Source organism: Rhea pennata, chromosome 8 (genome assembly GCF_028389875.1).
Source record: "Rhea pennata isolate bPtePen1 chromosome 8, bPtePen1.pri, whole genome shotgun sequence".
Classification (NCBI taxonomy): Eukaryota; Metazoa; Chordata; class Aves; order Rheiformes; family Rheidae; genus Rhea; species Rhea pennata.
In genome coordinates this window covers 2,253,722-2,268,589 of record NC_084670.1, presented here as the reverse complement: position 1 = coordinate 2,268,589, position 14,868 = coordinate 2,253,722, and the positions used below count along the sequence as shown (strand labels likewise).

At 56.3% G+C, this 14,868-nt stretch overlaps 1 protein-coding gene across 3 annotated transcripts in view; it reads left to right on the top strand.

Annotated features, from left to right (window-relative positions):
* PDE4B (phosphodiesterase 4B) overlaps positions 1-9,469 on the top strand; it is a 168,838-nt gene extending 159,369 nt beyond the window's left edge. For all 3 annotated transcript variants that reach the window (XM_062581005.1, XM_062581006.1, XM_062581007.1), the window contains 8 exons: positions 1,623-1,801; positions 2,434-2,532; positions 2,669-2,833; positions 3,243-3,342; positions 4,032-4,186; positions 4,302-4,424; positions 5,485-5,667; positions 7,519-9,469. In XM_062581005.1, the coding sequence (XP_062436989.1) occupies positions 1,623-1,801; positions 2,434-2,532; positions 2,669-2,833; positions 3,243-3,342; positions 4,032-4,186; positions 4,302-4,424; positions 5,485-5,667; positions 7,519-7,884 (1,370 nt within the window). In that variant the 3' untranslated portion in view covers positions 7,885-9,469. The remainder of the gene's footprint in view (positions 1-1,622; positions 1,802-2,433; positions 2,533-2,668; positions 2,834-3,242; positions 3,343-4,031; positions 4,187-4,301; positions 4,425-5,484; positions 5,668-7,518) is intronic.
* Positions 9,470-14,868: the final 5,399 nt, after the last annotated feature.

Genomic DNA, 14,868 nt, shown 5'->3' with positions numbered 1-14,868 from the left:
CCGCTCGGGGGCCGAGGACGGCGCCTCTAGGTCTGCGTCGCGGGCGAAGCGAGAAGCTGGGGGCTTGCTGTTGGCCCCCTCCCAAAAGCGACGGAGCCGCGCGGCCCTGGCACGCGTGCCCTCGGCGCCGCCGGGGTCCGCAGGGCCCAGGGAGCCCGCGCCGGCGCCGGAGGCAGAGAAGCCCCCGCGTGCCCGTTCGTTGCTGGCTGTCGAAAGCAGCCAGCGTGCTCCGTTGCCTACCTGCTAAGCGCTAGGAAAACTCCGGTTCAAAGTTACGGTTGTTTCGTTGGCGTATTTAGCCATGTTAACACATTATACCGCTTTCTGTGTTAGCATATAGAAGTGCTACTCTGTGCTCTACACGGAACAAAATTACGTAGGCTGCAGCTGTACCGTTGTCCCTTTCTCCAAGGATTTTGGCTACTTTGTGATCTCTATGTTCTCCCCGGAGGCTAAGGGTGAGAGTAACGCCTACGGGAGTAACTCCCGGGAACCCCCCGTACGTCAGAGGGGTTCGTCGCAGGACGCACGAGTCTGCGAGGGTCCCCGGTGAACAGATCGGAGGTGTGCGGCTGAGAATCCCCGTTTCGTGGTGCCTTAGCGTTAGTCATAGCTAGGGAGATGGTAGCCGGGAAGCCCTGCTGCTCGGCGGCCGCGCGCGGGGAAGCACCCCCGACGGCAGCGTGCCTGTTGCTGTGAATAACGGCTTCCTCCTTAATTGCAGCGTTGCAGGCACACTGCTAGTTCTTATTTCAGGGATTTGTAATTAAGCTAAGGGAAAACAACCAATGCCTCATCCGTCCAGAGCTCCTCAGATCTGCAAAGGTGCAAAGAGATCATAGCAGCCTACTTTAAAGGTTCATGAAATACGGCTAATGTGCCAGTAATGAGCCGCTGCTTCTCCATGTTAATCCGGTAAATAAATCGCTTGTGAAGGCAGTGACTAGCCTGTGTGGATGGACTATTTTTTAAAACGCATTTCCGCAGCCAAGCTCTACCCCAGCAGGTACCTCTTTGCTATGTGCTGGTATTGCTGCAATCTCTAGACACGCTTGACAGTAGAAACATGCCCCGTGAATCATGTGTTACTTTTTTTAGTAGATAGATGTGTTATATAGGGCAAACCTTTAATAAATCGATGACACCGATTTGTAGCTGGGTTGATGTTTTGAGAGCCGGAGTACGGAGAAGAGCTTGGCCCTGATAGATACCAGTAGCGTGAATCGGAAAATACTTAGTGCTTTACTGAGGACAGATGTGTTGTTAGAATGTATATTTTATTTTGCTGAAAGTAGTTAGTAAATGCAACTGAGACCTTTAAACGTAAGCAGACGTGAGTGGTGTGGAGCCTGCCAGGGAGGGCGGTGCAGCGCGGGAGGAGGGCGGCGGGCAGAGCTCGGGGCGGCTGCCTGCCTGCCGAGGGCCAGCGGAGCTGCGCTGCTCTGCCGCGCTGAGCCGTGCTCGGCGCAGCCCCCGCGTTGGAGAAGGCCCCTGCGGAAGCACGCAGGCCCGCAGGACCGTCCGGTCGGCGGCGATGACGGTCCCCTGGGGCGGGTGCTTGAGCGGGGCTCGCAGCGGGCGCCTCTGCGAGCGCCGCTGACCCTTTTCCCCTCTGCCCCCAGACAAGCAGAACGATGTGGAGATCCCTTCGCCCACGCAGAAGGACAGAGAGAAGAAGAAGAAACAGCAGCTCATGACACAGATCAGTGGAGTGAAAAAATTAATGCATAGTTCAAGCTTAAATAACACCAGCATTTCCCGATTTGGTGTGAAAACAGAAAAGGAAGACCATCTGGCCAAGGTAGGGCAGACTCTTAGGGTCCAGCGGCTGGTATCTGTGCTGATGCTGAGGAGGAGAGTCAGGATTATCCTGAAGCAGGGAATAGACTGGATCAACTGCCCCATTTGTAAAGTCAGAATCTGTATCCCCTAAGGGATGTGACTCTTGCAGATATTGTACTTAGTGGTGTTAGACCCTAACAGCATATTCTTAAGCGTATGCAGTCCTTGAAAACGCTGTTAAAATAGTAAAAACTGAGGTGAAGGCTAAGGAGAATAATTATGAAATACAGGTCCATCTAAAAGCACCGAGTGCAACGAGTGGCTGCGAGGCCTTCGTTCCAGGAGGGCCCTTTTTTCTGCTCCCCAGGAGTACATATATATAACAAATATTCTCCTGTCGCACAGTGAAATGTGTTCTCCTTGTACGAGTGATTTGACATCAGCCCTTCACAGTTACTCGATGTTCCTGTGCTCTCATAAGTATGTGTGCTCATGCACTTATGTAATTACCAACAATTAAGGTTTAATTCTCATTTTTTCTAACTCTTGGAAATTGGAAAAGACTTAGTGAAAGTGATAAATGCAGAAATGTCTTGAAAAATATGTACATATGTTAAAACGTTTTAACTGTTTTCTTTGTTGTTTCAAAAGGAACTGGAAGATCTGAATAAGTGGGGTCTCAACATATTTAATGTCGCAAGGTATTCCCACAACAGGCCCCTCACCTGCATTATGTATGCTATATTTCAGGTTAGTGATTCTGTGATCCCATGTGCTCTTTCTCTGCAACACTATTACGATTTCTAATTCCTTTCTGTATTGCTGCCTTCTGCGGTGACACATCCGTATTTGATACATATATATACTCTGAACGTTTACCGTGCAGGAGAGGGATCTGCTGAAAACGTTCAAGATCTCGTCGGACACGTTTGTGACGTACATGATGACTTTGGAAGACCACTACCACTCCGACGTAGCGTACCACAACAGCCTGCACGCGGCCGACGTGGCCCAGTCCACCCATGTCCTGCTGTCTACCCCGGCGCTGGATGTGAGTTACCCTGCCCTGAGCTAAGGGCTTCGCGCTGGGCTTCCTCATGTGTTCGTGGGGGATGGTTTGAACGGCTGTTAAAAAATGCTGGACTGTCTGTGAGCACAGGAGAAGAGTCTTAGGCTGAGCCTGTCCCCTGCAGCACTCAGCCTTGCGGAAAATGCAGCGCGCTGACTCCCCTTTGAGCGTTCAGTTCACTGCCAGGGAAGTCACCATGAAGATGTGTCAGCAGCAGCTTGTCTTTAGTCTCTGTCCCATCTGAAGGTGCACATGCTGCTCACAGACTCTTTTGAGTAACTGCTTGGTCCTCAAAAAACTAATTTAAAAGCACAAAGCATTTGTTTTTCTAAATCAGCCTCCCAAGCTGTTGAGAGAGAAAATGACTTTTTTTTTTTTTTTTTTTTTTTAGGCCGTCTTCACTGATTTGGAAATCCTTGCTGCAATTTTTGCAGCTGCAATTCATGATGTGGATCACCCTGGTGTCTCCAATCAATTTCTAATTAATACAAGTAAGTTCTGTTTCAGACACAACAATAACTTAATCTATCTGCGACACATTTTCCATTACAGTGAGGTCACAAAAAAAGACTTTTGTATTACTTTCTCAAAATATTATGCAGTAAACTAGTTACACATTTTGAAATGAATCAGTAATTAAATTCCTATCAAAACAAAGGAAGCTATTGCAGTACAATTTACAAAGTGACCTTGAATCTTGAGGATATCATTCCTTACTAATGCATAATAAGTCCTTCCAGTCCTGAGTGCAAGTTTTATCATTAATAATGGACAAATAATGCAGGATATATTTTATGTTTCTATTGCTATTGACAACAATAACGCTAAATATTGTGTGTTGCTCTGCAACGGGCTAAGCCCGTATCTTGATTCCAAAATGTGGGTATTGTTCTGTTTGGAAAGCATCTTTGCAGGCTGTAGCTTTCTGTTGTCAGTGAGTTTGAAGCCTGTAGCTAAGCGAACTGGGTACTATTTTGTTCATTAGAACTGAGCAAAGGGCTGTTTATATAATATACGTAAGTGCTCAGATTGGGCAACCACACACTCTTGGCCTAACCGAAACAAAAGAAACCGTGCCCTGATGAACTGCGTACAGATAGACATCTCAGTACCCAGTATGAGGTTCCTGTTCAAAAGCACGTTTCCCCAGTGAACCCGCATATCTACGTGTCTTTGCTAGATTCAGAGCTAGCCCTGATGTACAACGACGAGTCTGTTCTGGAGAACCACCATCTTGCCGTGGGTTTCAAGCTGCTTCAGGAAGAGCACTGCGACATCTTCCAGAACCTCACCAAGAAGCAGCGGCAGACCCTCAGGAAGATGGTGATTGACATGGTATGAATTACGCCTGTGTGTTCTGACCTGCACAAACCGCTGCTCCTCTGAAACAAAACACTAGTTCCTCTGTGCGGCTGCCCGTACTTAAGATCATGTTTTCACTTCTGCAAAGGTATTAGCAACAGATATGTCCAAGCACATGAGCCTGCTAGCTGACCTGAAGACCATGGTGGAAACGAAGAAGGTGACCAGCTCCGGGGTGCTCCTGCTGGATAACTACACTGACAGAATACAGGTACTGCCGGCACCTTCCTGCACCGTGAGAGCAGCCTGCACGTTTTGTGCAGTATTGGGAAACCATGTTCCTGTTTTTGCTGTGGCTTTTAAGTGGGCCAAATGTAGCAAAAGCCAATGGTGATATTTGAGCAATCATGCAAGGTCGATAGGCTTCATATTTTCTTCTGTTCTGCATCACAGAAACCAAAAAAGAAAAAACCCGAGGTGGTCTAAATGGGATAGTGTTTGTAATGCTAGAGTGTTAGGGGATTGTGTTCGTAACACTAGAGTGTGCAACTGCAAAGATGCAAATTCTTCTGAGGTTAATGTCTGAAGCTGAGTGTTTGGGGGCTCTTGAATTTCCTTCCTGCTTTCTCCCATTTTGTGACAGTTTGTCTTACGGAAAAAAAAAAAATAGCAAGACTGTGAAGAAGGCTGCGTAAAGCAGCCCGCAGCTCTTGTACTGAGTTGAAACAGTGGTAAACAATCTGTGCTCTATATGTAATCTAGTCCTTCTTTTACAGAAATGGCCAAGCAGTGCTGGAGCAGGCTACTTGGTTAGTAGCACGAGGTGTACCTTGATGGCCAGTTTTTAACAACAAACTCACAGCAGAAACCTCTTTATTTAAAACTGCTGATGTTAAGACAGGTCACTCTATTGCTGTCTAAATCCTTTCAGCCACAGTTAACCGGACACATTTTATTTGTGTGAAAGGGATATTACTCATTTAATAAAGTAGGAGCATTAAACCATATGAGGACATGAAAATAAATTTTGAATGGTGGGAAGCACCTGCATTCAAGCACAAACCCATATGATGTAGTTAGTCTAACACTATGTGTGTTAGGTATCGAGTCATCTGAACATAATATAGCACAGATTTTACTATTAAGGCAGACCCTAGTGGCTGGTCTCATATTTGGATATTATTTTATAATGTTAATATTTTTACAGAATGATGCATAATATACAAGTCCTGTGGTTAAAATGTTCTGAATTAAGCAAGCACATATAGCGTGAAATTGTCCTCTTTTTCCATTTTAATTTTATGATTTTTTTTCAATTAATGTAATTGCAGGTTCTCCGAAACATGGTACATTGTGCGGACTTGAGTAATCCCACGAAGTCTCTGGAGTTGTACCGGCAGTGGACGGACAGAATCATGGAGGAGTTCTTCCAGCAGGGAGACAAGGAACGTGAAAGAGGAATGGAAATCAGTCCAATGTGTGACAAACACACAGCGTCAGTGGAAAAATCGCAGGTAATTGGCCTTCAGCTGCATTTTTCTGTTGCCTAAGTTCATATTTTTAAAACAGAGACAAAATTCATCTGCTTTCTCTAATGCAATTAGGCAAAGAGCCAGCTGTTCAGAGGGTTGGCTCTGATTGACCCTGACATCCAGCTGTGCCCGAAGCTCGTCTGCACTCACTAGGCTATTCAGACACCTTTATTTACCCCTTGGCTTCTCCTCATTTCCAAATGCGAGTTTGTCCCGCCCTATTTGTGTCTCTTTTCCGAGGTTAGTTGGTTCCGTCCCCTTCCCTAGGCTTGAGAAGTGTCATTCTGGTGTCCCCTTCTCCCAGGCCTCTTCTGCCTTCTCAGCCGACAACCTCCTCCTTCGTTCTTCATTAGCACCTCCTAGACCTGCTGGTATCGTGCCCTCGCTAGAAACGCCTAGCCGCGGCAGCCTCCTCGAGCGGCGCGGTCAGTCGCTCGTGGAGACGAGGTGCATTTCCCTTCCCTTTCCTTTCGTCCCTTCCTTCACGGAAGGTCGGAACTCGGCCTCGTGCCGAAATGCGTTGCGACGCCTGATCTGGCTGGTTAAGCCAGAGGCTTGGAGGAGGTTCTGTGTGCTGGGGGTGTTGGGAAGTCAAAGAAATACTTATTTACGTCAATATAAACCTTAAAAAGCTCTGGCTATTTCTTGTTTTTTGGAGAATTAACTGGCTCATCCCTAGTTCTGATTCAGAGATTAAACATGTTCAAGGTCAGATTTGTACTGACCTGTGTAGCACGGGCCACAAAATTTCACCCGGTTAGTCTGTAATGAAGCCAGTAATTTATGCTGGCCTGAACATATTCCAGTCTTTATATAATAGTGTCTTGGTCATTGTTTTTAAATGACTTGAACAAGTCATCAGAGAGGTTTTTCAGCTTGAACAAGTAACAAAATTGATGATAATTATTTCCAAACGTCGTCTTGGACTAAGCCAAGTGGTTTGAAAATTATTCACTCAACCGCATGGTGATTTTGTTGGAAAAATCTGTCTTATTCGTTAATCTAACAAGAAACGAATTCCTTGGCCAGGCTTGGCCGGAAAATGCCCATGTGCTCCACATGTGAGCTCCGACTGATTTTCTGTTTCACGGTTGCACTTCACGGAGGTTTCAAAATAGCATTTTTTGCTATGTGAAAAGAACAGGAATTGCCTAAAACGGCTGCTGTCTGCCGGCAACGTAGCCAGCTCGTGGCACGGCAGTGACGGAGGTGGCGTTGCCATTCTGCGGGGAAGAAAGGGGCTGATGGGAAAATAGCAGGCGGGTGTTTGAGTCCTCTAGAAATTACCCCTTTGAATCAGAGTATTTGAAGGTCAGCTCTTTGGGGTGCTCGTTTAAGGAACCGGTGACCTCATTGCCAAATTGCCCCTCTCGCGCGTGCCCCGAAGCCCTTCGCTGACCGCGCGGGACGGCTTCCTCGGCCCCGCGCCGAGGACGGCGCCGGGCAGCCCGCAACGCCCGCGCGCTGACGGCCGCGGCTGACCTTTCCCAAAGCCCCTGGGATGTTCGGGATGTTCTCCCGGTCTTTGCCCTGGGAGCTTGTCCCGGCTCCTGCGCTGCTGCCGTGGAGTCGCTGGTCAGCAGAAGACATCTACGGCGATACTTAATCCCGCGGAGGGAGCCGGGGATGGGGCTGGCAGCTTCGTGAGCGGCTTCCCCGAAGCGCCTGCCTGCCGTTAAACTTTCATCCCGGGGTTGGTTTCGGACAAGGGGGCAACCTTCCGGCGGCCTGCGACGGGCAGCGTGGCGCGGCAGGCGTCTGCGCGGGCCTGGGGGCGCCTGCGAGCCGGGGCTCTGCGCCGCCCCCAAGCACGCGTGTCCCTGTGCTCCGCAGGTGGGGTTCATCGACTACATCGTGCACCCGCTGTGGGAGACGTGGGCCGACCTGGTGCAGCCCGACGCGCAGGACATCCTGGACACTCTGGAGGACAACAGGAACTGGTACCAGAGCATGATACCTCAGAGCCCCTCGCCGCCGCTGGAGGAGCGCGGCCAGGACTGCCAGAGCCTCATGGAGAAGTTCCAGTTCGAACTCACCCTCGAGGAAGAAGACTCAGACGGGCCGGAGAAGGAAGGCGACAACATCGGCTACTTCAGCAATAGCACGAGCCTCCGCGTGGCTGGCCCGGGGGAAGAGGAGTCCCAGAGGGAGGCTGGCATAGAAATCGTGACGGAAGACACGTCCCCCGTCGACACATAATGTCCCGTCCCCGTGCACGTGGATCTCAAACACTTCATGAGCATGCAAGCAGCCTCGTGGGACCTGCCTGCAGCCTGCATCTTCGGCCTGTGTCTGCCACCGGCTGAAAGATCCTCCCAGCTACTTGAGATTGGAGTCAGGGTTCAAGATCGCGTCGCGAGCGATTGCTCAGGAACTTAGCAGATGATTTACCTTGTGGTTTAAGCCTTGCCAGCGAGAAGCGTGGCGGTGTTCTGGGGCTGGCTTGGCTTGACACCGAACAGTACGCGACACACAACTGAGAGATTTTATACCGGTAGGTTTGGGAATTTATACCAGTTAGACTGATAGAAACTACTGATTAATAGCTCTGCGTATAAAACCTGTCCACCCGACCACCTGTCTGCAGACCTGTGTGCCTTCTTTGTAAACACTTTCATGTCTTTTCAAGAGTCTATTAAATACACGGAGTTTAGTATAAAAAGCGACACAAAGTGTTTCCAAATTGATGGATACTTTTCTGATTCTTCCTGTTGAAAGAAGCAGTCTTCCTTTTCTTGTCGTGGGCAATACCTGTCACTTTATTGCGGTTACTCGCTTCCGCAGACTCAGCAGAAGGGGTTCCCGGTTTCCTTCCTGCACCTTGCGTAGGCTTCTCCCCATTCAGAGTCACCGCGTGCCATTGTGCATCCTCTCCGTTTGCTTGCTAGAAATCACAGTATTTTCTCCCCGGCGGGGTTTGTTTTTGTTGTGCCCGGGGTGAGGGATAGTTCTGCTCCCGTGGCACACCGCAGCACGTGTACCGGCAAGCGTAGCGAGGCAGTGTGTGATGCACGGTCCCCCTCCGCCGCTCCTTTGCGCAGTGGAAGTTGCACGCTCGGATATTTGTGTTTCTCCCGCCTATCGTTCACCTTCCCTAGGTTTAGGTCCACCGTCCCTCTCCTGCACTGCCTTGAGCTCTAACACCTCCATTACTGTTTATAACAGTGTATTTATTATGTAATGTATATACTGTAATGTTTTGTAAGTTATTAATTTATATGAATTAACATTGCCTGTCAGCGGTGATGTTAATTGAGTAGAAAACTCGGAATAAGAGTTGCCTTTTTTTCTTGTAACCTTTTGTATTGCATAAAATAAAAGAACCTGAACGCAGCGGAGGAGACATACGGACCCCGGCAGGGCGTTCCCGGCGGCCGGCCCGCGCCGGTGCAAAGCCCGGGGGACGGGCCGGCTTTTAAATGTCACGGTCCAGTCGCCAAACAGCCCAATGTGAATTTCCATGGCAAAAATGTGAACCGGTGTCATAATTGTGCTGTGAAACTCCTTCCGACAGAGCTTGCTAGGCAGCGCCGCTGGTGTCACTCCCCGTCTGTAAAATACGTCTCAAGCTTTTGGTCCAACTTGTGACTAAATAGTTAATGAAAATAGCACAGTTGTGCATGATCCGTGGGTTTGTATGTCTGTTGAACACCGCGTTGTTCCAGGTGGTTATTTTATTGTTTTCAAAAGTTTCACACAATGTATGTTATAGTATTCTATATTGTGTTCAGATGCATTCTTAAGAGATTTTTATATGAAGTGAATAAACGAGAGCATGACCCTGCCCCGGGCTCTCGCGGCGCTCGTTTCTGGCTCGGGGGCCGCGGCAGGGCTGGCAGCAGCCTCGCCGGGCCGGCGCGCGCGGGTCCCGCAGGCCGCGGCTCCGGGGGCCGCCCGCGCTCGGAGGCCGCCCGCGCTCACTGCCTCCTGCCCCTCCGCGAGAAACCCCGACGTGCGGGACGGGACGGGATGGGGCGGGATGGGGCGGGCTGGGGGCCGCTGCGGAGGCGGCGGGCTGCGTGCGCCTCCCCTCCGCCCGTAGTTTGCTGGAGAGGGTGCCGGGGGGGAGGAGGTGGGACGAGGGGCGCGGGGCCGCCGCCGCCGTCGGAGGAGCGGAGCGATCCGGGGAGCCGGCGCCGCTGGTGCCACGGGCCCCTGCGTTGCGCGTGTGCATGGGGGGCGCACGCGGCGGGTGTGCGGCGCGGGTGTGCACCGCGGGTGTGCAGCACGGGTGTGCACCGCGGGTGTGCGTTGCAGCCGCCCCTCGGCGCTGGACCAGAAGCCGGAGCTGGCCGCGCAGCCGAGCCGCGGCCGCGTGCAGCACCGCGCTTCCCCGGGTGCTTCACACGACACCGTGCCAGGCTTTTTTCTTTCAACCCCTGACGAACGCCTGCATTTCTCTTTTCCGGCAAATTCGCCGGTTGCGTGTTCCTTCTCTCCGGGTACGCCTGGCAAGCCACAAGCGTCACCACGTGCCCGCGTAACCTTGGCGCTGGGCCAAACCGACAGGCCCCCCGCCGTGGCCGGCAGCGACGCCGTTTCGGGCAGGGCGCCCCGAGCCCGCCCGGAGCGCGGTAGCACCAGGCGGCTGGTTTGAGGGTTCGTCTCGCCGGTACGCGCTGCGCTGCCGCGCGGGGCTCCGCCGGAGCTGGCGGTGGTCGGCGCTCCGGCGCGGCGCCGGCGGCTGCCCCTGCTCCCGCGGGCGGCTGCGTTGCAGAACCGCAGGGCGGCTTCGCCCACCAGGGTCTGGGCGCGCTCGGCCTTCGCCGCCCCCTCCCTCGCCCTCCCTCGCCCTCCATTTCCGCCCGCCTTCCTCTCTCCCGTTCTGTGCCTGTCCCCCCCCCCGCCGCCGGCCCCGGCGCAGGCGGTGGCGCTCACACCGCAGGCTTCGCTCCCGCCGCGGAGCCCCCGGCCGCCCGCCAGCACGTCGTGCGGCTCGTGCAGCAAGGCCTGGGCCGCTGGCAGGGCCCCGCGAGGGGCTTCACCGGCTGCCTTCACCGGCGCCTGGCACAGCCCTGGCCCCGGCCCTGGGCTGGGGGCTCTCCTGTGTGCTGGCGTGCACCGTGCCGGTGTGCACCACATCAGCATGCACCGTGCAGTGTGCACCACAGCAGTGTGCACCATGCAGTGTGCACCGTGCCGGTGTGCACCACATCAGCATGCACTGTGCAGTGTGCACCACAGCAGTGTGCACCATGCAGTGTGCACCACAGCAGTGTGCACTGTGCCGATGTGCACCACAGCAGTGTGCACCGTGCCGGTGTGCACCACACCAGTGTGCACCGTGCAGCGTGCACCGTGCTGCTGTGCACCGTGCCGGGGTGCAGCACCATGCTGGTGTGCGCCGTGCCAGCGTGCACAGTGCTGCTGTGCGTCGCACCAAGGCGCACTGCACCGTACCAGCACACACCACGCGGCCGCGCACGGCGCCAGCTCCCGCTCCCAAGGCAGCGCGCCCGGCGCTGGCAGGCACCACGCTGGGCAAGATCTGGGCTGCTGCCCCTGCAAGGCTCGCTCCGTTCCCAGCTATTTGTTATCCCGAGGCCGCGCCGTCGTCATGGCCTACATTGGCTGTAACCGGGCTGCTGCTAGCGGCTGGCAGCAGCGGTGTGCTCCGGGCCTGCGGCGTGGTCTGCCGTGATGCAGTATTTCCTTGCCGCACGCTGGGTACAATTTGCTTGCTGCCGCTCACATTTATCTTTCCAAAGCAGACACTGCCAGGAAGCTGCTTCCTGTTATGGGAGGTTTCATCCAATAACTTATCAGTGGAAACAGGCGCCCATGCCGCAGTTTGAGCTGGCCACAGCTGGCATTGCAAATACCGGTACAAACGGGGGGTTAACGCTGCTTTCGTTCAGCCGGGTTCGGCGGCGGCGGCCCGGGCCGGAGCCCAGCCCCGTGCTGCTGGCGGCCCCGCGGGAGCCGCCGCCGGGCCCGGGCCGAGAGCGGCCGCCCGCCGCAGCGCAAGGCGCGCGCAGGTCCGGCAGGGCCGCGGTGCCGCCGGCCGCTCCGGCTCCTCCCGGCAGAGGCGGCTGGCGGCATGTGCAGCTGTGCAGCACCATCTGGCGAGGCCTGAAACCACTGCATGGGCCCCACACAGCTGGAGCCGCCGGGCACAGCCAGAGATGCCCTGCACAGCTGGAGCCGCCCCACACAGGTGGAGCAGCTGGGCACAGCTGGAGCCGCCGGGCACAGCCAGAGCCGCCCCGCACAACTGGAGCCACCCCACACAGCTGGAGCCACTGGGCACAGCCAGAGTCCCCCCTCACAGCTGGAGCCGCTGGGCACAGGCAGAGCCGCTGGGCACAGCTGGATCTGCTGGACACAGCTGGACCAGCCCTGCACACCTGTAGCCACTGGGCACAGCCGGAGCCGCCCCACACAGCTGGAGCCACTGGGCACAGCCAGAGCCGCCCCTCACAGCTGGAGCCGCTGGGCACAGGCAGAGCCACTGGGCACAGCTGGATCTGCTGAACACAGCTGGACCAGCCCTGCACACCTGTAGCCACTGGGCACAGCCGGAGCCGCCCCACACAGCTGGAGCCACCGGGCACAGCCGGAGCTGCCGGGCACAGCTGGAGCCACTGGGCACAGCTGGAGCAGCCCTGCAGAGCTGGAGCCGCTGGGCACAGCCGGAGCTGCTGGGCACAGCTGGAGCCACTGGGCACAGCTGGAGCTGCCGGGCACAGCTGGAGCCCCCTGCACACGCTCCCCATGGCTCCGGGCTGCGACGCTCCCACTGGAGGTCCGTGTCCATGGTGACCGGTGAGTCCAGCTGAGGGAGAAAGGTTTTTTTCTTTCTTTTTTAACTCAAAGGGCTTATTTAACCCTGCTCTGGCAGGAAACCCTCAGGCTGCAGAGAGGGATAAGCGTTTCTGCTGCAGAAGGGTGTCCCAGCCGGAGGAGGTGAGGGCCCGCGGGCGCCCAGGCGTGCGCGGGGCCGGGCGCCCGCAGGCGGCCTGCGCCCCAGCCGCCCGGCGCAGGCTGCAGCCGAGGGCGGGCGTTGGAACTGGTCTCGGCTCCCTCTCCCTGCGCGGCGGCGCGGGCCCGTGAAGGCGCCGGGAGGGCGCAGCCCCGCGCCGCTGTCGCCGTCGCTGAGCTGCCGGGTGCTTTTCCCCGCGCCCGCGAGCCGGCCCCGGCTGCCGCCCGCCTCCGCCCGGCGCGGCGCAGGCGCCCGGCCGCCGTAAGAGGTTTAACAGCCCGCCGCTCCCGCGGGATTTACCGCTGCCGTGCCCCGGCCGGGCATGACGCCGGCGGATTTGCGCTTTATTTAGCAAATCCCTCGGCGTTCGGCCCCAAAGCGGCTTGCGGCAGCGCCTCGCCTCCGGCCGGCTCCCGCGGCGCCCTCACGCGCCCCGCAGCGTGCCCGCGGCCAGCCGAGCGCCCCCGCACCACCCTCCCCGCACCCCTTCTTCTTCTTTCTCCCCCTTTCTCCCTCTCTTTCTCTCCCTTCCAGGCTGCTGCCTCGGCCTGGCTGTGCCCCCCCCCCCACACACACGCACATGAGCCGGCCGGTGCTTTTGCTCAGAAACGTGCAGGCATCGGCTGCTGTGATTGGAGATATTTTGGAAATGTGTGAATTTGCCCATGAGGCGCTCATGGGCCTCCTGTGCTACACCCAATACCATGCAGTATTTTCCTTTATTTCTCTTTTTTTGTTATTTTTATTGCTCCCCCCCCCCCAGGAGCAGGTGCCTGCCCTCGAGCTCAAGGGGAGGCAGCTCCCTGCAGCAGCCTTTGGGGTAATGCCGGTCCTGGGGGGCCCTGGGGGCTGGAGGTGTGTGGGGTGCCAAGGGTGCAGCAGGATGCAGGACGTGGGGCACGCAGGGGCAGGATGCGCAAGTGCAGTGGGATGCAGGATGTGAGGCCCATGGGGGCAGGACGCCCAAGCATGGGGGGATGGAGGATGTGGGGTGCCTGGGAGCAGGATGCCCAGGTGCAGTGGGATGCAGGATATGAGGCAGCTGGAGTGCAGTGGGATGCCAGCGTGCAGTGGGATGCAGGATGTGAGGCACATGGGGACAGGATGCCCAAGCATGGAGGGATGGAGGATGTGGGGCACCCGGGGGAGCAGGATGCACAGGTGCAGCAAGATGCAGGATGTGGGGCGGCTGGGGCACAGCAGGATGCAGGCTGTGGGGCACCTGGGGGCAGGATGTGCAGGTGCAGTGGGATGCAGGCTGTGGGGCACCTGGGGGCAGGATGCCTGGGCATGGAGGGATGCAGGATGTGGGGTGCCCAGGAGGGGTGGGGTGGGATGCAGGATGTGGGGTGCCTGGGTGTGGCGGGATGTGGGATGCCCAGGGATGGGATGCCCAGGTGCATCGGGATGCGGAATGCCGATGTGCGGAGGGATGCGGGATGCCCGGGAGGGGGGGCAGGATGCCCAGGGGAGGAGGGAGGCAGGATGTGGGGTGTCCGGGGGTGGAGTGCCACGTGCAGCGGGGTGGGGGATGCCCAGGTGTGGCAGGATGCAGGATGTGAGGGGCCTGGGGGGGGGGGGTGCCTGGGTGCATTGGGATGCCCAAGTGCATCGGGATGTGGAATGCCGAGTTATGGTGGGATGCAGGATATGGGATGCCTGGGGTCAGCGGGATGCAAGCTGTGGGATGCCCAGGTGCAGTGGGATGCGGAATGCCGAGGTGTGGTGGGATGCAGGATGCCTGGATGTGGCGGGATGCAGGATGCACCTGGGGGTGGGATGCTGGAGTGCAATGGGATATGGGGTGAGATATAGGGTGCTTTGGGGCAGGATGCAGGGTACCTGGGGGGGGTGGGATGCACAGCACCTGGGGGGGGGGCAGGATGCAGGGTATCTGAGGGGGGGTTAGGATGCACAGCACCTGGGGGGGCAGGATGCAGGGTACCTGGGAGGGTAGGATGCAGGGTATCTGAGGGGGGGTTAGGATGCACAGCACCTGGGGGGGCAGGATGCAGGGTACCTGGGAGGGTAGGATGCAGGGTATCTGAGGTGGGGGCAGGATGCAGGGTATCTGAGGGGGCAGGATGCAGGCTATCTGGGGGGGGGCAGGATGCAGGGTACCTGGGGGGGGCAGGATGCAGGCTATCTGGGGGGGCAGGATGCAGGGTACCTGGGGGGGGGCCAGGATGCAGGCTATCTGGGGGGGCAGGATGCAGGGTACCTGGGGGGGGGGCAGGATGCAGGGTATCTGAGGGGGCAGG